General features: G+C 44.6%; 1 protein-coding gene and 2 non-coding genes across 5 annotated transcripts in view; all 3 read right to left on the reverse strand.

Annotated features, from left to right (window-relative positions):
• Window positions 1-2,897: 2,897 nt before the first annotated feature.
• LOC135909664 (U5 spliceosomal RNA) lies at window positions 2,898-3,019 on the reverse strand. The gene has a single exon (XR_010566757.2). It is a non-coding gene; the product is annotated as a U5 spliceosomal RNA (small nuclear RNA).
• Window positions 3,020-9,873: 6,854 nt separating this feature from the next.
• LOC135909665 (U5 spliceosomal RNA) lies at window positions 9,874-9,995 on the reverse strand. Its single transcript, XR_010566758.2, has one exon. It is a non-coding gene; the product is annotated as a U5 spliceosomal RNA (small nuclear RNA).
• A 6,993-nt stretch (window positions 9,996-16,988) lies between these two features.
• Window positions 16,989-22,599, reverse strand: part of Egfr (epidermal growth factor receptor) — a 220,609-nt gene continuing 214,998 nt past the window's right edge. For all 3 annotated transcript variants that reach the window (XM_065441659.2, XM_065441657.2, XM_070531794.1), the window contains exon 25: window positions 16,989-19,917. In XM_065441659.2, coding sequence (XP_065297731.1) covers window positions 19,553-19,917 — 365 coding nt within the window. In that variant the 3' untranslated portion in view covers window positions 16,989-19,552. The remainder of the gene's footprint in view (window positions 19,918-22,599) is intronic.

The following is a 22,599-nucleotide window of genomic DNA, read 5'->3' on the forward strand; positions in this document are numbered from 1 at the left end:
CCTTGTGGAAGTTTTAGTATTTTCCGCGCACCGAAAGCGATGCGCACCGAACGCTATTACTTCTGGAATATTCTTTTTCATTACTTTTTTATGTCAAGTTGGCGGTGCGCTTCTTACAAAGGTTCGGCCCTTACACGGATTTATACGGTAAGAATATTCCTTCGTGTAACTATCTTATACTTCGCTATCACTAACACGGCTTGCCATTCTGGCAAAACTGCAGCCTCTTTTTTTTTGTATTATTACGAGTTCGAGTGTAAGCGCTGCTGCACATGACTGCTGTTGATTCTGATTTCAAGCGAGAACGGCTCTGCCTCATTTCGGTTACTGAGTGAACCATACATATTTCTGACCTCTGCATGCAAGTGACGATGTTACCATCCCTAATAAATGTTGCAAATTATTACAAGAGCTTTTTTTTTCTTTTCGCGAGTCGTTAGCATTGCCTACTCAAAACAGAAACAATACTGAGACACCATCATTCGCGTGCATTTCACACGCTGTTGATAAAAGAATCTGCCAAGAGAGGGAGAGAGAGAGAGAACACAGGAAAGGCAAGGAGGTTAACCAGACGCACGTCCCGTTTGCTACCCTACACTGGGGAAGGGGGGTATGAGGCTGAAGAGAGAGAGAAAACTCTGCCAAAGGGGTCACTGAAGTCTGCAGTTTTTTTTCAGGATCAAAACAGCACGCAAAGCAATTTGAAGCCAGGTGAACATACAGCGTCACATTTATTCTCTAGGCACAGACTATCGATACCATTAGAAATAATTGTTAGTTGGCTACTTCCTCTCCCAAAAAATACAAAAATTTTGTCCTGTGCATATATTTAAATATATTGTATTTGTACGTGGTTTCCCAGTAGAAATAAAAGATTAGCGCCCAAGCACTCCGTGCAGATGGTTAACCAGCGAAGCTGAAACGTGCGGCCCCGGTGTTTATCACTGGGTTAATCCCTACGGTTCATTGAACGACGGCTTGGTAGGCTGCCGAATCCTCGGTACGCAGTTGCTGCTTGCGCCTGACTGAGCCTGTTCTTGTGCCCACGCTGCAGCATCAGCACGGCGTAGACAAACTAGTTCCCGGTTCTGCTCGCGGCGTTGCTGATCAAAAGCTGCCTGCTCCTCAGGAGTACGTATGACGCGTCGCCCAGCCACTTCGGAGGCGGAAGGAAACTGCGGCACGCGCGCTGGCCTGCGACGGAGAAAAACGACATCACTACTACTGCCACAGCCAACACGCGCCCCTCTTCTGTTTTCTTTTTTTTTTTCGTGCATGCGCATGCGATTGCGCCGGAGGAAGCAGCCGCCGTTGGTGCTTCTAATGCCCGCGTCCTCTTATTGTCAGGATTTGTAAAAACAATGCGAAAGTATGAATTCGAAGCCGCGCACGTCCGCAAGGTTTTAGCCCCAATAATATTTTAAGTGAAAAGGCAGAAGCAAGTCAAAAGAAACCTCAAATTATGTGGGTAGCAGAACTCTCGTAATGACACAATAGGAAGGGCGGGTGCTTCGGCATCACGGAGGAAGGGGGCAGGGAGGAAGGCTGTGTTCCTCCTGGAAAACTTCGGAGAGGGCTCGGGCAGCGGCGCCTCCCCGTATTCCGTCTATATAAGGGCGTACATTTCAGTTGCTTTACATCACGTGTGTGAGAGCACCGCAGCCTCAGATTTTGTATCGTTCTGTCTACTCTGACAGTGTTTTCAAGAACATGTTGCCAGGTGAACTTGTTTCATGTCCCGTGCTCCTGCCCTACATAAAGAAAGAAAAGAGAAAAACTAGACACCTGCTACCCGTCATTCAGTGCGTTGACCGAAGACATTTATCGTGCGTAGATCGCCTTCAAATAGACACAGTCATACACGAGCGTTTTCTTTTTTTTTTTTTGCCGCGATGTGATATTTCTGCAACAGATGTTCTTTTCCTATGCTTCACCACCAGACTTGACACTGCCGAGGGGAGCGAAGCGACTATGCGCGATACGTGGAGGGAGGGGGTGGGGGGTAATTGTGTAGGAATTTAGTTGCGTGCACATGGTAGGGAAGTACACTAGCGGCGCTGTGGGCAGGTCGAACGCTCCAAAGCTGGAACGAGCGCTGTTTGTAGCTGCTCCTAAATTTCTTGCGAGCAATGAAACTGATCTGTCGCCGCTTTGAATGCGGAAACACCGTCTCCTGCTTGAACCACAAAACTAAAGAATTTTGTCAGATGGCATATATCGCCTCGCGGCAGAACATGCAGAGCATCGTGACTGGCGACAAGGAAGCGGCAAGGCGTTCTAAGAATTATCTAATCGGCTGCGCTCGGCCAGCAGCATGCATTTTCGCCGTCATCCGACGAAAGCCGACCTTGTTCACCGAACGCACGCTTGAAAGAAACACGATACCACTGCGCAAGCGCTCCGTCACGTGGCTTTTTTCATATTCCACGGGCTTTTTTTGCAACCCGGAAAAAAGGACTACGTGAGACGTATCGCGAAGGAAAACTCGATCGGTGGTTTCTCAAGATGCGCTGCAAATCTGCGTATCATACGTGGGGTCCTCAGCCAATAATTAAAAAGTTGGGCAATTAAGCTTAATTAGTGAGTTATGGGAAAAACAAAAGAAGTCTCAGTTACTATAGGCTATTGCGAATAGTATGCGTTGGGTTTACGCTTGCTACGCACCTTTTATTTTCAAATTCTTGGCTCAAGCTATGTGGAGCACCATATATATATATATATATATATATGTATGTATATGTATATATATATATATATATATATATATATATATATATATATATATATATATATATAACTATATAACTGTGACGAAGCCTGCGCATTCTCCCGTTCACGCCTTTCATATGTCATGCGCACGTTCATGTAGGTCTTATTTTTGATTCATAAATGAGGCCCTACCCAAACGTATAGGGCCTTCCAAAAATTCGCCTATAGGCTCATTTGAGTGTCCCTCCCCACGGTATTCTTTAGTAAAAGGCGAAAGAATAATTCGAAGAATGAGGAGAGACCTGAGCAGATACAGCTACCTCGGCGGCTAAAAGGCCGCATGCATGAAGACCATGCCCCTAAAGCGAGTGATTCGCACTATTTGAAGTAAATCTTCTATTACTGGACCTAAAAGAAAGCATTTTTGCCTGGTTGGTCTATAATAAATACATATTTCAAATATTTCTTTTAATCAGGTCTATGCTTCTGACATTCCAAAGTGATACAACTTCGTATTACACACTGTGTAACACAAACAAAACGTGCAGACTTGCAAGAGGCGATTGTGGTGGCACCTGGTGTTAGTGACAAATTGACCGAGAGATGGCGCAAGCTTTCAATAAACGGAACGCTAGAGAAGACCAGGCTGGCGGACTGGTCTGCTAAAGCTGCGGCTCCCTGGGTTCCAACCTAGCCCACAGGGCAGCCTAACTCCCACATTCCCACTCCCATTTTTATTTTTATTTTTTTTTTCCTCCTCCTAGGAAGCCTTCACACGCACGACTGGGAGGCTGGGGTACCGTGTATGAAGGCTCTCTAATGAACGGACGCAGTTGCCCGCGTATGTAGGCAGCCTAAATGCAAATGTGAGTTTGCATGTAGGTTTCTTAACAAATGGTACGGAGGGAGCCTACACACGTGGCCGGCCCCCGGCACCAGCCCGTCACATTGAGCCCGTTCCAAAGGGCATGACCACATTATCATCATCATCGTTGCTAATACCTCTAGATCATGGAGGAAGGAATTCCCACACGCTCTAAGAGCACAGATCGTAGTTTCCTAGGTAGTTTCCCTGTGGTCCCTGCTACTCACAACAATGCATGCTCTCGATCTGTGCACACCCGCGGAACTCTGCAATAGGCGAAGCACCACATCATAAATCTCTCTCCCTTTCACAGCGAAGCGGTTAATGGCTAGGCTTGCGTGCATTTTTATCCTGCGTCAACAAAAACTATCATCATCAGCAATGGCTCATACCCCCCCTAAGCAAGCAAAAAATGTAATGGCTTCGCGCCTAATGTGGAACCCCACTGTCCAGACTGTGGGGAGGCGTACTGCTCCTTGTCCCATATGCTCTGGCAATGCCCTGCGTTACGCAGCTCATCGCTAACCACTCTAACCGACTGGGAGGCAGCCCTACCTCTCAGAGCAACTACGGGCTGTCCAGAGGGCCTGCGACAGGGCGGAGGACCACGATCTTCCGACCCTGACGTGGGTGCGGCCCGCGACGGCTACGGGGACTCCCTGAAAAGGGAGGTACCCTTACGCCGGTTCCTCATGACCATTAATAAAGTTCCTTGTCTGTCTGTCTCTTCTCCTGCTACCCAGGATATGGTGGCTAGAGGCCACCATACCCAGGATTATACCCGACTGATGCGTGCAAAGCGTGCGGACAGAGAGCAACGCTGCGACACATGGTCTGGGAACGTGCTGGCAACAACGGTACTGAAACTTCTCTGAAACCGCCGCCGTTCTCGACGCGTCCGTAACCGCGGCCGTTACCAGCTAAAGGAAGCCTCGAGCTCGCTTCTTCCCGATGCGGCTCCAGCTGCGGGCGCCGCCAGGGACCTTCTCCATCGGCGTCGCCGCCCGTTGGGAGGCTGATCTCGAAAGTTCGGACTTGGAAACCAGCAGCTCTGGGCCGTCCGGCAAGCCGGAGATGCCGCCCGAGACCAAGGACTTTGAGCCGCCACCTGAGGCCACACCAATCAAAACTGCCGGACCATTCTTTTTAATAAAGTTTATTTTCTCGTAATGCTGACGATATATATATATATATATATATATATATATATATATATATATATATATATATATATATATATATATATATATATATATATATAGTTCTGTGTCTCCTTGCTGTCTGCTAAACAGTTTCGCTGGTCATCCACCTTCACAGAGTGGAATGACTTGGGAATTTTTTTTTAACGATAGCGTTAAGGGTCCCATTGCGCAGCAAACCCGGCTTCGTTGGCGTTGTTCGTGCGTTGACCTTGCGATGGACGCGAACGAGAACTCTCGACGGAAGTAAAAGGTTAATAAAGTTTGTTAACGCGTCAAAGAATGTTCGCATTGACGCCAAATTTCTCAGAGAGGTTCCTGTAACCAAAGGAAATCAATTGGGGTGGAAAGAAAATTCGGGTTTGGGTGGAAATTAAACCGAGTATTTTCGGAATGCGAAATGGCCATGACGATATTCGGATGACAAGGTAAGAACGACGCAATGATCGCGACGGCACGATTTACGACGATGAAACGACCACGACTGCATCCTGACTAGGAGCACAAACCTTGTGACCAGGCAAGCACGCTTAGGCTTCCGCGGCCCCAAGCCACGGGCCACCGTTTCCAGCTTTGATCCCCCCGCAACCCCTTGGGTGACCTGGAGATCCTGCGCCGCCGGCTTTATTGTAACCTCAGGTGCTCTCCTGAAGCCACCGTTTGCCACTTACATGTGCCTTCCTGGAGCAGTGCTTGTAAAACCAATCTATCGTCGCGACGAAAAAAGCGACCCGCGACTTATTCAACACCAGTCCGAACCTTGCCCCTTCAGATACAGCTATCACCAAAAGGGGCGTCCGTGCACCTGCCTCACCGCGCCAGCAGCCAGCGGCGGAGCGCACTCGACCGCACGCCGCAATGCCGGCGTGTCTAGAGGACAAATGCATACAACACGCGTTAAAGAACTTCCTCCGTAGTGCCTAGGCAGAGTCATATATTCAAGGAGCTAAAGCCCCCACATTTTCTCTCGCGTCCGCTCTTGCTCGCGCCTGCGCACAAACAGTTGGCGATCCCTCAAATGAACGTCTCCTGAACTATTGAATATCTATTGAACCATGTTTTGAAGTACTCTTTTTTCCGTTCGGAAAGAGGAAAAACACCCAATTTAGCAGTATCAGTGTGCCTACCCAGTCGACATATTCAAGTTCCCTGAGTTTTCCAGGCTTTCCCTCGGTGCCTTTGCAAAATTCACTGAGTTTGTTTTGTGTCAAGACTGGCTGACACCATGTCGCTCGGTGCTGTCACTCTCTAGTATGCATGTCAAAAATTTAAAACCACTTAATGCAGTTTGAATAGTAAGGATCGAGCAGTGTTTATTCTATTCAAAATTGAAAACTGAAGGGAGCGTTACTAAAATGCACAACGAATATTCTCGCAAAAATAATGGTAAAGCACATTGCAAATCGAGTCGAACATATTCAAATACGAATGAAAAGAGATGCACACAAACGTAAATACTTCCTAAACGACCCGATTCTATCAACTGATAGCAAGATCATTGGTGTTAGGCCCGAGCTTTGTCGCAAGTTAGATTTTCTCAGCAGCTGGAAAGTCGACCCCAACCGTGCTGACATACTCTCAGCCCTCGCACAATGTCGCGGTGTTGCGTTTCCCTGCTTCATAGAGTTTGTTTTGGTTTGGACAAAGGTCACCTGCGTCTCGGCGTCAGCCAACACGTTGGTTTTTGAGCTCAAGCTCTTTTAAAGAAGAGGCGGCACAGTTCCTTCCCCGATCATTCCTTAATGTGACGGTCCTTTCTCGTCCTCGTTCCGCCGCGTGCTTTCACGAGTACTAGACTCCGTGCATGGCAGCATTCCGAAAGAATTCGAATTTGTTTCAACAGCGGAGCGACTGTGGCAACGTGTGCCGTAACCGAAGGCTCGCCGCGTAGACATCGCGGACATCCTGACATAGATGCCTTTTGGATTGGAGGTCACGCGTACTATATGTGACTGTTGGTGTACCTTTCTTTCTTTATTTATTTTATTTATTTATTTTTTGAAGAGAGACGGAAGTTTTGTGTCTTAGAAATGGGCGAGCAAGACATATCGCGATGAGCGTGCGCAGTCGCGTTTCGTGATGCCTACCGAGCTGGATTGAGTGTTGTCTTGTCATATTTCGAAGTATCGTACTTTCCGATGTACAAGTCGCACATTTTTATAACACTTCCGACGCAAAAAAAATATGCTGTATAAGACGCACCCATTTTAGATCGGTCAACGGTAGGTCGGATTGAGATTCTTATAGAGGAGATAAAAATATGAGATTTTCTTTTCTTTTTTTTTTTCAAGAGAGACGGTAGGTCGGAGGCGCGCGTGTCTAACTGGCGGCGAGGAGTTACAGTGTCGCCATCTGTCGGAAGCGCCTTCCTTGCGTAGCATGAGGGATCACGCGGCGCGCTGCCCGTAGGTTTCGCTTACGGCGCTGAATAAAAACCCCACGTGGCAGCCCTCCTGAACATTTACGTAGGTACTCTCAAAACGAGATAAGTTTTTGACTGTCGATACAATAATATTGGGCAAACTGAAAGCACAGAATCGTTTACAGACGCCATCTCTTTACCGGATACGTACTGTGAACGCCACTACACACGGTCGCCGCGATGGAGTCTCCCGAACCGGCTTCTTGCGTGAAAGGTCGGCAATCGCAGAGCGCAAACTATGTGAAATATGTTCTTGGCCGTGAACTTTAGGCCGCAGCATATAAGCATTTCCCAGTAGCCTAGCAACCATTGTTGCATGGACGCTATCATAACTGTTCAAACATCATTTCGTTATAGAGACTTCGACGACGGCGACTGTGATGTGCCGTCGCGACGATTCAATCTTTTTTTGTCTTCTAAATTCTTGGACATTTCAATATTATTTCTCAAGTTGCCTCGCACTGTATGTTTATCGGTCTTCTCAGCGTGCGATTTCCGTCTGCTTGTTTTTCGTAATCCAGTGCATTAATACATAACAAAAACATGCCTTTCTCTAATATGTGTCTTTCCGTTCCCCTTCCGTTCCAGAGAACTTGCCACTATGTAGCGTCAACAAGTTGATATACCAAACCGCCCCGACAGCGGGCGCAGCCGAGCGTCTCAGTGTGCGTTTTCTGCTACTCACCGAACATCGCGCAGTCACGGCGCCGTAGCAAAATCTTCATCGCGTGTGTGCCTGCTGCATACGCGAGCTGTAGCCGATGGCTGTCTGCCGGTTCTAAATTTCGCCAGCCAAACTTCACGCAGCTCCTTGCCCTGCGGCTACGTGTGAATAAGGCTTACACTGGGATCTGTTGCGTACGTCCGGCACTGCGGCACCGAGCAGTAGCCTACCATGCTGCACGCCTCCAAAGGCAGCCGCTATCTATTTAGTATTTTCAAATGTTGTCAAGCAGACACCCAAGGCGGTAAAGCCTCACCACTTAGTCAGAACCGCGGCGCAGGTCGGACTTTAAACTTTTGTTTTCAGCTCGCGTCGGCGCTTCCGAAGCAGCCGACGCGGCCTCTGGGTCCACGTGATCCCTCATGCTACGTCACGCCGACGGTGGCGCCAGCTTTTCCAGTGGTGGAGCTCGAGGCCAATACACCGGAAGATACGTTACATGGAAATTTCACTATGAAACACTCCAGCCAGCATAAACGCCGACTGCGATGCTTCAAATGGTCATCAACAAGGAGTATTACCATTAAGAACGACCTCATATCGTATATATCGCCTCGCGACCAAACATGCAGAGCATCGTGACTGGCGACGAGGAAGCGGCAGGGCGTTCTTTATTTCATCGGCAGCGCTCGGCCAGCAGCGTGCATTTTCGCCGTCATCCGACGGGAGCCGACCTTGTTCACCGAACGTACGCTTGAGAGCAACGCAATACCACTGCGCAAGCGCTCCGTCACGTGGCTTTCTTCATATTTCCCGGGCTTTCTTTGCAACCCGGAGAAAAGGACTACGTGAGACGTATCGCAAAGGAAACAACTCGATCGGTGGTTTCTGAAGGTGCTCTACAAATCTGCGTATCGTACTTGGGTCCTCAGCCAATAATTAATAAGTTGGGTGATTAAACTTAATTAATTAGTGAGTTATGGGGGAAAAACAAAAAAAATTGCCTGAGGTAGTAAATGATATTACGTATAGTATGCGTTCGGTTCACGCTTCCGACGCGCCTTTCATTTTTAAATTCTTAACTGGAGCTACGTGGGGCACTAGGATATATATATATATATATATATATATATATATATATATATATATATATATATATATATATATATATATATATATATATATATATATATATTGAAATTGTTTATTTGCCATCCTGCACTGTAGGGACTGTAGATTAAAAGCTATCCTTCAACAGCTTGACGTGTCTACAATCCCTGTTTCTGCTGGGAGGCAGCATAACATATGCGCACATACATATACATATACATATATAGACATATACATAACTTCACTGACACGTTTCTCACTCCCACTTTGCTTCATCTCAACACACAAATGCAAAAACACAGATACATAACGCTACCAGATATTACATCGAAATCATTATCAGTTCCTTGAATGATGACGTAAAAAGATCAAATCGGACCCAGTTATAGTAATTTAATAGTGTTGGTATTATGTATTTAAGGCATTGTTTCCCATAGTTTGAACGTGGTGTTGGTACTACCCAATCCTCAAAGTGTCTTGTAACGTAATTTGTAGCTTTTCTCTGAAGTTGGGCTAGAGTACGCAGGTTGCTGATATTTCGATGGATTTCAAGTACATATACATGCCTCAGACTATATATGTAGAGATTGTGAGCTGGGATCACACCATAATTATTAAAGACGGTTATTGTCGATGCTGTATAGGAAGCTTTATATAGTTGGCGGAGATGCTTCTTTTGTAACAGGTGAATATCTTCTTGATTGGTGGATGTTGTGTTACACCACACAAATTGGCAATAGTTAAAATATGAAATGTGATTATACACACACATATATATATATATATATATATATATATATATATATATATATATATATATGAGGCCTGCGCATTATTTCGTTCCCGCCGTTATGTCATGCAAATATGTACATTTGGCTCTTATATTTTATTTATAGATTAGGCCCTACCCAGACGAATAGGGCCTTCCAAAAATTCGCCTGTAGGTTCATTCGAGTGACCCTCCCCACGGTATTCTTTAGCAAAAGGCGAAAGAATAATTCGACGAATGAGGAGAGACCTCAGCAGATGCAATTTCCTCGGCGGCTAAAAGGCCTCACGCGTGAAGATCATGCACCTAAAACGAGTGATTCATACTATTTGAAGTAAAACTTCTTTTAGTGGACCTAAAAGAAAGCAGTTTTGCCTTTTAGGTCTGTAATGAATGCATATTTCAAATATTTCTTTTAATCAGGTCTATGCTTCTGACCTTTCAAACTGCTATAACTTTGAATGACACACTGTGTAACACACACAAAAACGTGCAGACTTGCAAGAGTCGACTGTGGTGGCATCTGGTGTTAGTAATAAATTGACCGACAGATGGCGCACGCTTTCGACAAACTGAAGTGTAGGAAGAGGTATTTAAAGAAAATGGCGAATTTGAATAACTTACAACCAGTGGCGTAGCTAGGTCGTCTGGCACCCGGGGCCCATAGGTCTTCTGTCACCCCCCCCCCCCCGGGTGTAGCCGGCGAAAAAGGGGTGTCTTCAGACGTATGTGACACCCCCCCCCCACTGGCCCCCCGGCCCCCCCTGTTGCTACGCCGCTGCTTACAACCAGTGGCGTAGCAATAGGGGGGGGGGGGGGGCCGGGGGGCCGTGGGCCTCGGGTGCAAGGGACCAGTGAGGGGGAGATACGTCTGAAGACACCCCTCTTTCCGCCGGCTACACCCGGGGGGGGGGGGGTGACAGAAGACCTATGGGCCCCAGGTGCCAGACGACCTAGGTACGCCACTGCTTACAACACAGTTAAACAAAAATAAAAAGCTGAGCATAGTGGCAACTGCCATCACCCCGTTTCAAAGGGGACGTCCCTACCTTCCATCCATCCATCCGGAATGCTAGGGAAGGCTATAGGCTCGCGCACTGGTCTACTAGAACTGCGGCCCCCTGGGTCCAAACCTAGCCCACCGGCCAGCCTGGCTCTCACATTCCCACTCCAATTTCGATTTAATAAAGTTTTTTCCTTCTCCTATATGGAGCCATTGTGGCCCATTGCCATTGTGGCCAAGCCGCCATTGTGGCCCGAAAGGCGTGGCCGCTATAGCAAAGAAATAAAAGAAACAGCAAGAAAAAGGAGAACGTACTACGTCATTTCCTTAAAGGAAGCCTCGAGCTCGCTCCTTCCCGATGCGGCCCCAGCTGCGGGCGCCGCCGCTGGGAGGCGGCTCTCAAACGTTCGGACTTGGAAAACCAGCTCTGGGCCGTCCGGCAAGCCGAAGATGTCGCCCGAGACCAAGGACTTCGAGCCGCCACCTGAGGGCGTGAGGCCACCGCAACCAAAACTGCCGGAGCATTACTTTTAATAAAATTGTTGTAATGCAGATGATAACATATATATATATATATATATATATATATATATATATATATATATATATATATATATATATATATATATATATATATATATATATATATATATACACACACACAATTCGGTGCCTCCTCTATGCCGTGTGCTAAAGTTTCGCTCGTCATCCACCTTCACAGAATGGAATGACTCACGAGTTTTTTCGAACGATAACTTTAAGGGTCCCGTAGCGCAGAAAATCCTGTGGCGTTGGCGTTGTTCGTGCGTTGGCCTTGCGTTGGACGTGAGCGAGCACTTCCGATGGAAGTAAAATGTTAACAAAATTCGTTAACGCGTCAAAGAACGCTCGCCTCGACGCCAAATTTCTCAGACAGCTTCCTGTAACCAAACGAAAGCAATTGGGCTGGAAAGAAAATTCGGGTTTAGGTGCAAATTGAACCCAGTATTCCCGGAATGCGAAACGACCATGACGAGATTCGGATGACAAGGCTACGATGAGAACGACCACGACTGCATCCTGACCAGGAGCACATACCTAGTGACCAAGCAAGCACGCTTCGGCCTCCGCGGCCCCAACCCACGGGCCGCCCTGCTTTCAGCTTTGATCCACCCGCTACCCCTTGGGTGCCCTGGATCTCCTGCGCCGCCTGCTTTATATAACCTCAGGTGCTATCCTGAAGCCTCCGTTTGCCGGTTACATGTGCCCTCCTGGCGCAGTGCTTGCAAAACCAATCTATCGTCGCTACGAAAAAAGCGACCCGCTGCTTATAAATCAGTCAGAACCTTGCCCCTTCAGATACAGCGATCACCAAATGGGGCGTCCGTGCACCTGCCTCACCGCGCGGGCAGCCAGAACCAGAGCGTACTCGACCGTACTCTGCAATACCGGCATGTCTAGGGGACAAACGCATACAAGACGCATTAAGAAACCTCCTCCGTTGTGCCTAGGCAGAGCCAAGGAGCAAAATTCAAGGAGCAAAAGCCACCAGATATTATATTTCACGCCCGCTCTTACTCGCGCCTGCGCACAAACGGCTGGTGATCCCTCAAATGAACGTCTTGTCCTTGTGACCAGTGTCGGTTCATCTTGTTCACAATGGCCGCAAAGGCCACGCTACCGCAGGCATGGTTCAGACTACTGCTATTTCGGCCGCCGTTCACTGTGAGCGGTAAATGGCAGACGACATAATACTCTGGTCAAAGCTGCATAGACAACTATAGTGCAATGATACTTTTACTTTATCCACTTAGCCTGCATTGCAAGCCTGGGTAATGGCTGAAGGTGACAAGGCCGGATTATCGCTTTTACCTTTTGTATAGCCTTTACAGTGGTGGATTTGTAAGGCTGTTACGACTGTGCGCTTGTTTCCATTAACTATATACGTGCAACAATTTCGTTCGGGTATAGGCGTGTGCGCGCGCACAGAAATGCCCGTTTGCGACCTGCTCAGACCACGGTGGTTGGTTCGAACTGCATGTATCTTTTCGACTCCGTTGATCACATAACTTGGGTAGGTTTTCTGATTACTTACAGCGCAGATTAAAATGTGGTCGCGTACGCGTGGAAAAAAAATGTTCACAAGTAGCCGAGCGATCACACACCTGCTGTTCGATTCCCGGCGCAGAAAAGAAACTCGCGGTGCTCGCCTATTATTCCACATTTGAATTTGCCGTTATAGAAAGTAAAGTTGCTAAGTATGTCAGTCGTGTTTGCGTGGGGAGGATGTAGCGCTGACTTGCATGCATATCAAAGTTCAACATTTTGCGATTTTTGTGCCAGTGATGGCTGTATCGCTGTATTGTTGCTTTATGTGGTGTTAGCCAGGCAGCGATTGCCGGTAATTGGTTGCCAGTCATTGCTGGCAACTGGCAATCCAGTGCTAGCAGCATGTTGTGCTCGCCTTGCGAAAGGGTGTGCGTGGCAAACGGTCGTAAACACGGACACTCCTTATGCAGCTGAAGCAGATGAAGCTTACAATTTCATCCTACACATTCAAGTTTCTATAAAATATAAACGTCGGAATGACCTCTCCCTCCTAACTGACAACACTGAATCTGTTTGGATTGAAATTGATGACGAACATACACAAACTGATGCTGAAAAACCCATCTTAGCATGCATATATCGCTCGCCATCATCGTCAGTCTCAGAGTTCTGCTCTGCACTATACGAAAGCCTAGATAAGATATCCTGCGAAAGAAAAAACGTTGTTATTATGGGAGATATTAACATTAACCTTCTGGATGAATCCAATCAGAACGCGGTTGAATACTCGAATTGCTTTGTGGGCTTTGGTTACGAACAGCTGCTTACAGTACCAACAAGATGTATCGCAGGTGGCTCAAGCACGCTTATTGACCATATTTTATCTAACTACATATCATGTGATGAGTGTGGCGTAATAACACTCGACATTACAGACCACTATCCCATCTTTTGTCGCTTGTCTCATGCTTCACCACGCGCTGAGCGTTCTTTCCAAAAGTCCTTGTTTAACAAAGATCAATTCATAGATTCCATCTCTTCTTTTGACTGGTCGACGATAAAATCTGAATCAAACGCTGAGCTAGCTTTTGTACGCTTTTCTTCTGTCATTCAGCAATGTGTCCATGACGCAACCACTTATGTTCGATGTAACAAGAAGTATCCAGCACCTCACAACCCATGGCTCACAGATGCTTTGCTAAAGTGCATGCGCAAGAAAGAGAATATGTACAAGAAAATTAAACGTTGCCCATTTAACTTCAAATTGCAGAAGCGATATGCTTGCTACAAAAATGTCCTGAACAAATTGTTAAAAGGTGCCAAAAAGAAGTACTATGAAATTAAAATTAATGAAGCTGAAGGTATCGCTAAACAGTGGAAGCTCATAAACTATTTTTTGAACAGAAACTTAAAAGATTCGCAAATAAGTGAGATTTCAAGCTCTAGTGGCACGTATCGAAATCCATCAGACATCGCAAATGAATTTAATAATTTCTTTTCCGATAATAATAAGCCCCTTCCTACCAGTCCTATAACAGCACCCCAGAGACAACCACAATCTTTTTTTTTATATCCTACCATTCCGGACGAAATATATAATGTCATACAACAACTAAAGCTAACAAGTGCCGGTCTTGATGAAATACAGCCAGTGCACCTAAAATATGTTGCTGATATTATTGCTGACCCATTTTCTCATGTAATTAACCTTTTATTTAAATGCGGTGTATTTCTATCTAAACTTAAGAAAGCCAAAATAATACCTGTATTTAAAAAAGGTGATAGAGGGTTGATTTCTAACTATCGCCCTATTGCTATATTATCCGTGTTCAGCAAAATTATAGAGAAATGTTTTGAAAAGCGTCTAACTAAGTATCTAACAAAATTTGACATTCTCTGCACCACGCAGTTTGGTTTTCGTGCAGGTTACTCTACTAATCTTGCACTTCTTTCTTTCACTGATCGAATTAAGCACCACATTGACGAAGGTAAATATGCAGGAGCAGTGTTTATTGACCTCACCAAAGCGTTTGACTCAATTCTCCATAATATTTTAATTACTAAATTAAACGCAATCGGCGTTGTAGGACCGGCGCTGGCTTTTGTTCGCGATTATTTAACTAATAGACAACAGGCTGTTAGTATTTCTAATCATCTTTCTAACTTCAAATTAATTGATAGGGGAGTTCCTCAGGGGTCTATACTAGGCCCATTGCTCTTCACTATCTACATTAATGACTTAACTGCCCATCTTTCGCATTGTGAACCTTATCTCTATGCGGACGACACTACGATTCTAACTGCTGACACCTATATTAATGGCCTAACTTCTAAGCTGAATACCGATTTGGAAAACATTATTCGCTGGTGTCGTTGCAACTCTTTAGAAATTAACCCTAGTAAAACAGTCTTCATGCTATTTCATCCCACTCAAAAGAAAATAATAAATATTCCAACCATAACTATCGATAGTTACCCCATCAAACCTTCTAGTCATTGTCGTTTTTTGGGGGTTGTCCTCGATTCCAACTTAAAGTACGCTACCCATATTTCACATCTAAAGCAAAAAATTGGATACGGTATCCGGATTCTTATAAAAGCACGTCCATACTTTAGACTACCAACCTTGCTATCTCTTTATCATGCATTTATACACAGTCACTTCACTTACTGCATTGCGACTTGGGGCAACACATATAGCTCTCACCTTGTTCCTTTACAATACGTCCAGAACCAGGCCATCCGCATTATTACTTTCCAGTCACCTCGATGTAGTGCATCTGCTCTTTTGCAAGAGCATCGCATTCTCACAATTCATAAACTATTTCAATTAAACATGGCAATCCTTGTCTATAATTCCCTTCACTCAAACATTCCCCAAATAATCTTTAACACTGAACAACTTGCTAATCATAATAATACTCGATTTGCATTAGCTAACAACTTCTTATTACCCAAAATCAGAACTAATTTTGGCAAATTCACTTCTTCGTTCACAGCGATGTCTTACTGGAACTGTATTCCAACGGACATAAAGCTGTCTCCCAGTATAGGCAGCTTTAAAAAGCATTTATTCTCATATTTACTTAACTTATGAATGCTATAATGTAATTTCACATGTTCTGTTCGCTTCATAATGGGTAAACCATTATATCTCTTTAACATTTCACATTTCACCATTTCACCAACATTTCGTCATATCTGTCCACTTGTTTCCTTGTGTCAGTTATTGTTAGAACACTGTCTCATAGGCTACATTTCCCTTCCCTTGTTTTGTTTTCTTTTTAATTCAGTACATGATGAAATTTTGTACAGTGTTACGCCATGTTTTCAGTTGATTTGTTTTCTTGCATTAATACATGTTAACAATTCTACCTCTTTGCTGTATTTGCATTAACCTGAATTGTTTTGTTACTTTTATTTGTTCATAACGCCATTCTTTGTACTATGTTTCGGTTCTTTTGCTGTCATGTGTAATTATTTGTAGACAGCTTTAATACTTTGCTGTGTTTGCTGTAACCTAATTTGTTTTGATTTTTCTAATTAGAACAGGAGGTCCCCCTACAGCCTTGCGCTTTGGGACCTCCTTCTGTATATCTTGTTACTGTGATTTTATTTTCTTGAGTGAATAAAATAAATCTTCTTCTTCTTCTTCTTCTGTTGCAGTTATTGTAGTTCACAACAGAGCACGTCTTCCCTGTGCTCTTTCACATTTTAAATAAACAGTACTAAGCGATTTCCGGCCTCTCCGCGGAACGTTGCTTGCTCTCGATTCAGAAGGCATGCAATGGCGGCGAACCTGTGGCGGCCCCTGGTGTATGGTGCGCATACTGTTCACTATAAATGTAGCACTTTGCCCTACAACGTGGAGTGCTCACCAAAGTCGGCATGCAGACTGCTCAAAGATGCCTATGCCTACGCAATATGGCCGTGAATCTACGTGAGCACCAGTAATTAATCTGTAATGTGTGGCAAGACATGTATAAATAGCGAACAAACTCAACCAGCAGCGACAGTCATTCAACCTATGGTCCAACAACCAGGGATTTACTCACCGCTATCATTGTGATTCGAGTGTTGGAAGTACTTTTCAGCACAAGTTCGCCCAATATAGAGCTACATTCTTAACTCGCACTTTTGGCAGAATTTCTCGCTTTTCATCATCACTACAATGTGACAATACCTGCTCACAAGAAATCGTGGAATCCTTTTTTTTTTTTTTGGACAAGTAATTTTATTAATGTACCATATAGCAAATACATCTCTCATCCGTAAAAATTTCCGCTCTCTTCTGCAGAGGTGCCCCACATTGGGAGCAGTCACATTAGATGTGTTCCTTTGACTGCTTCTAACTGGACTATGTAAAACTTGAAATGAAATGCCTGTGAACTCAACAGGCATTGGTAAAACACACTTTGTACAATACATACATAACATGCAGTCACATGCAGCTAGCTGAGCCTAATGAGGTGAGCTTATTCGTCAGAGCTTTCCTGTAGAAACCAGTTGAGAAGTTTTAAAATGTACGTATATACAGGCCAACATTGCAGCATTGTGGGAAGTCAAACACTGTTACAATGATCATGAGGCAGTGTTAAACACGAGTCTTAGACTACAATGAGTAGTTCACACCTGAAAGGAAAGAGTGACATTGCAGGCACCAAACATAAACCTTGCGCTTTTAACACAGTTCCTATGCTAAAATAATTCATTTTGGTCCCTTCTACAAATTTTATTGTACTTTACTTGGAATGGTGCAACACAGAAAAAGAAGTCTCAAAGCAGCTCCTTTGCTTGCAGGAACCGTTACTCGTAAACCTCTGGCAACAATTGCTGCATCACACACAACAAAACAGACGATTTAAAGTCATGTATCTGTAAAAAAAATATAAGGCACACTTTGCCACCATTTTAAAAATTTTTTACACATGTCATGACTGTGTTCACTGAAATTCAAAGGTGTGAAAAATGAGTCATCCTCTGCATTCAGCCATTCTTCGAATGCACTCTTTACAAACGTTCACAACCAGTGGAGTGATTCAAGCATGCCCTTCAGCTGCTTGAGTAGAAATCACCAGGTATGCCCCATAAAAGGAGAGAGGAAATCAAAACCAAACCCTGCTACAGGTTTCAATAGCGGACATCATTCACAATTTGACAGCAAATAGCCCAATCTTTGCGCACACATGCATCTTGTGTACTGATGTTTAAAGTCCTTGTAAATGCAGGCTTTCCTCAAGCCTTGCTAAAAATATGTTCATAAAAGCTTGAAAACATGTACAAAACAACCGTCATGTCGGTAGGAAATCAATAAGTCAACCAATTGTTGTTGCACGAGTTAGTGAAGTGATAGCAATGTCTTATGGCACTCGGATGAGTTGTAATACTGAAAGCTTATGCATTACATGCACCCACTGATGTCGTTAGGCACGGAAGACATCAATGTGCTAATCAAGCCACAGGGAACAAGAAAGGCAGCTGAATAATTTCAGGATGGGAGTAGACACGACAAACAGCACTCCTTAGTAGCACAATGTGGCAAGTTGATGCACAACAATAAAGGACAAAGAAAAGACTACAGTGGCAATGTTTTGGGCACAGCTCACACAAAAAGGTATGCACTTAAAAAAAAAAGAAGAAGAAGAAGAAGAGACGAGAGAGTTATGTATACTATGTACATCAAACTGCACGAAACTTTAGTGACCTTTCTAAAAGGAAGCACAGTCCTCAATGAAGACAACTCCATTTTCACAGTCTTGTATGTATTCCACGAAAATAAATAGCACATGGGAGATATCAAGTTCCTGGAAGTGATAACTGGTCCCACGGTGACGCGTCTTCGTTTGCCTTTCCAGAGTCCTGTTATAACCCACAGTCAACAATGGTCACAGTCTGCGTTCACTGTTGAAGCCTTGGCGAGGTGACTTGAAGTGACCAGAAGCAGACGGCAATTGAAGGTGCTAGCGTCGAAACAAATGCAAGACTTTCACTCAGATGCAGAGTTCTTTGTTGCACACTGCTGGCTGCTTTCAAACGAAAAGCCTTTTGTCAGGAGACACGACTGAGATCACTCGATGCTTTGCATGAAGATTTTTGTGTGTTCTGCCGACAGCTGCAGTCCTAGAAAGACTTTTCTAAGATAAATGGAAAGCTTTCTCTGCCACTCTGTGCCAACTGTCGTAGTGCTTTGGTAAGTGGACTTTGAAGAAGAAGAAACTTTATTAAAGAATAGTCCGGCAGTTCTTGCTGTGGTGGCCTCAGGTGACGGCCCAAATTCCTTGAACTCGAGCAGCATCTGGGACTTTGAGTCAATTTTTTTCTCGCTTCCATTTCTTTGTGAGCTTTCCATCAAAGATAATGACTGGCCAAGATCCAACTTTCTTTTTTCATGACCCTATCTAACTCAACAGTTAAATGATGGTTCAAACCAGATTGCAATGCCTATACACAAGAGACATGATGAAATTCAGCATCTGGATCCACATTCTACAGAAAAAATTTCTACCATTCTCAGAATTTCGCTCGCAAGCTTCATCATTTAGGTGGAGTGAAATGAATAATGAAGAAGCGACATTTGAACTAACAAAATTCTCAGCTGCCCCCTGCACACACACTTTGGTTGTTGTCTACATGCCATACCAGCAGAGACAGCCCTGACTTGACCGAGTTTGCCTTCTCACCACGAAGGAGACGCAGTAGCTTTTTCACAGCCTGCCCGGCTACAACTGGATGACTGCAGCGACAAGTTTCTGTCCCACGCACAGCTTGGAGCACTGACTGTCACTAGACCGTTGTTTCACTCCGGCTACGATGGTTGAGCGGCTGCAGTTCCCGCTTGAGTCGGTCGTAGTCATTGTAATACTCGTGGTCATCGGTGTCCTCATCGGAGCTGTGCGGTTTGCGGGTCACCACTCCGGGCTGCTGAGGGGGCACCACCGTGTTCGGAGAACCCAGGGGGCAGGTGTTCACATACTGGGGACCCGGGTCACGAGGTATTTGCATTGCCACCGGATGTGCAGGTCCATTGCGATTCATGAGGTGGTACTCAATGTTGTCAACACCCTGCAGCGGCCCCTGCCCATTCGGAGGGACAAAGTCTGGCATAAAGCCTCTGTAACCCTGAAGACGGGGGTCAAGGCCATCAACACCTGCAAAATGCAACACGAGAAGTAGTGATCAGTGACGTTTTGGGGTTTAGATCTTCAGAAACTTCCAACAGCAATACTGGTACTTGGAACAAAGCACAAGGCTGGCCATGTAAGAATTGAAGAATCGGAATGCTTATGCTACTGACAATAATGCATTTTCAAAACTCCTATTAGACAATGGTCATGATGTCTGGCCAACTTGGAACAGTTCCTAAAAAATTATTGTCTGTATAAAAATTGGCACGTTGTTGCATTATATGAAAAGGCAAGGGCATAAAAAAAATTTCTTATTAGCAGCCTCTTAACTATAAGAAAAAGTCTCCAGTGTGTGCTCTTGTGACAAATAAATAATGGCAGTACCAAGTGTTTTCTTGCATTCTCTGTAGGACACAGCATTTGCAACAAGGCACACAAACATTGCCTTCACGAAATACAATATAACAGCAAAATCAATGCAGGAAAGCGCTAAGTAGAATTTCAAAAATACAAATGTATTTTTCTATCGCGATGAGAAACTTTTTGCGTCTTCCTGCACTGTGCGATGTCCATGAATTATCTTTTTTTTAATAGGCTGTACTCCTATGTAACTCACCATACACAGACGAGGCTATAATGCATAATGTGCTTTACAACTACTTCTGGGAGTCTAGATCCAGATTCTAGAAGGCTAGGTCCATAAATACTACTAACTGCTGCACAATCACATGAAGTCAGCAAACAATGACAAAAGAAAAGTACAGGGTAAATTACTTGTTTTATTTCAAATGCAAATGTGATAAATAAAGAAAAATGAAAGTGAATGAAAAAACAACTGGCCACAGCTGGGACATAAACCCATGTCTTCGCATTATGTATGCAATGCTCTTCCTACTGAGCTACCGTAGCGCTATTTTCCAATACACTTTCTTGAGCATTATATGTGTGCAAAATCTAGACCTGGAAGTGTTAGCCAGCGCTAGAACTCATGACCATGAATTTTTCATGAACTTTCATTTCTGTTTGTTTACAATTTCTACATATGAAATAAAACAAATAATTTATCTTATACTTTTCTAGGTGTGGTTAACTGTTGGCTTCATATGATTAATTGTGACTAACAAAAATCGGGCCCCTTCCCTTGATTCCTCTTCTTGTTAATTGCTACAGTCGTATGTGTGAATATTTGTGCCTACAGAAATTTAACATGCAATGAGTCGTACATCATAAGCTGAAAGTCACTAGACAAGCAGCAAAGAAGTGACACAGATGTAAAATACATGATAATGGAAACTTTGAATTGCTGAAGAAACGCTTGGTTTATGCAAGACACTATAATACACAACTACGAAAAATAATGATAATTCCTATCAAAAAATAAACTTGGAAATCCTTTTATCGAAATCTGTGAAACGACTGCAGAACACTGCAGAATGATGTTGTCAGAGCTGCAGCTTAGATGCCAGGGAGATTGAAGAAAAGATGTCTAGCATTCAAATGCAATTGCTTTCAATAATACACAACTTTCTCAGCTGAGCAAAAATAGAGAATTAAAAGCAAACAATCTCCAATATAGCCTGACAAATATAGTGGCAAATTCCACTACAGTTGGTTCAGAGCAGCTTTGTCTTTTCCACACACTCGCAAATGAACTCTGAGCAGAGTTTCTCTTTCTCGCTCTTCTGCTGTTAAAGGCCAACTGCAACGAAATTTCATTTGTGCTAAATTGCCTATACATGCTTAGCATATATACTAACAACGCAATCATGGAAAAGCCGCAGGGCTGGTAATTGTCTAATTTTCTTATTAGCAGCCTTTAAATAGTGCTTAAGCAGACGACGCGCGCACCTGGCAGTGAGTGGTAGTGATGTGGATGTGGCAAAAGTTTCAGAGAAACGGACACGACTGCTGATCTCTCAATTGCGCCCAAGTTGCGTTGTTCGCTCAGCATTTGCGAGTTGATGGGAGTCTCTCTCAGATTGGTTGCTTACTGTGCACGTGATTTGAGCTGTTGCAAGAATGCCTGCATGTTGCGTGGCCATAGGATGCTCGAACACGTACTTGAACACAAGTGATGGCTGTGCAGTACGCAACACTGAGTAGAGGAAAGTGGAATACATGTTTCATGTCCCAGCTTTCAGAGCGCAAGTGTACATCGTGCCACAGCAGGCAAGTGAAATGCAGGCCAGCCAACGCACACAAGCATGTAAAATGCACTTGACAAAGCTGCACAAGCTACATTTCACAAGCACAGTCCCTTACGCATGCAGGATCTGCTTGCCAAACGCTTTCTTGGGATGATCATAAGTACTATAGGCTGCGATGGCACGCAAAAAGCCAAGGTAAGTTGTATTCAGGGGCGATATTCTCGGGCGATCATTTCCAGTAGGGCATCATCTTTGAGGCATTTCGTGCATCTCTACATTGGATGGAATGGAAGCCTTTTTCTGACGCTGCTCAATAAATGCTATCAGCAGGAACCGCATGCTGCATTTGTCACAAAGGAGAATGTGAACTGGTGGCTGTGGTGTAGCTGCAGTGGCAAGCCGTGCAGGAATCTAATGCTGCCACCAGAGAAAAATGGGCGGAACTATGCCACGGCTGGAGACCGGCCTGTCTGGCTGTGACCACGCGCATGTTGCACCGAGCTCACTGCCGAGCTAGAGGGTACACCCCTCTAGCCTGGTCATGCAGTCTCTCAGCTAC

The sequence above is a fragment of the Dermacentor albipictus genome, chromosome 1, assembly GCF_038994185.2.
Source record: "Dermacentor albipictus isolate Rhodes 1998 colony chromosome 1, USDA_Dalb.pri_finalv2, whole genome shotgun sequence".
NCBI lineage: Eukaryota > Metazoa > Arthropoda > Arachnida > Ixodida > Ixodidae > Dermacentor > Dermacentor albipictus.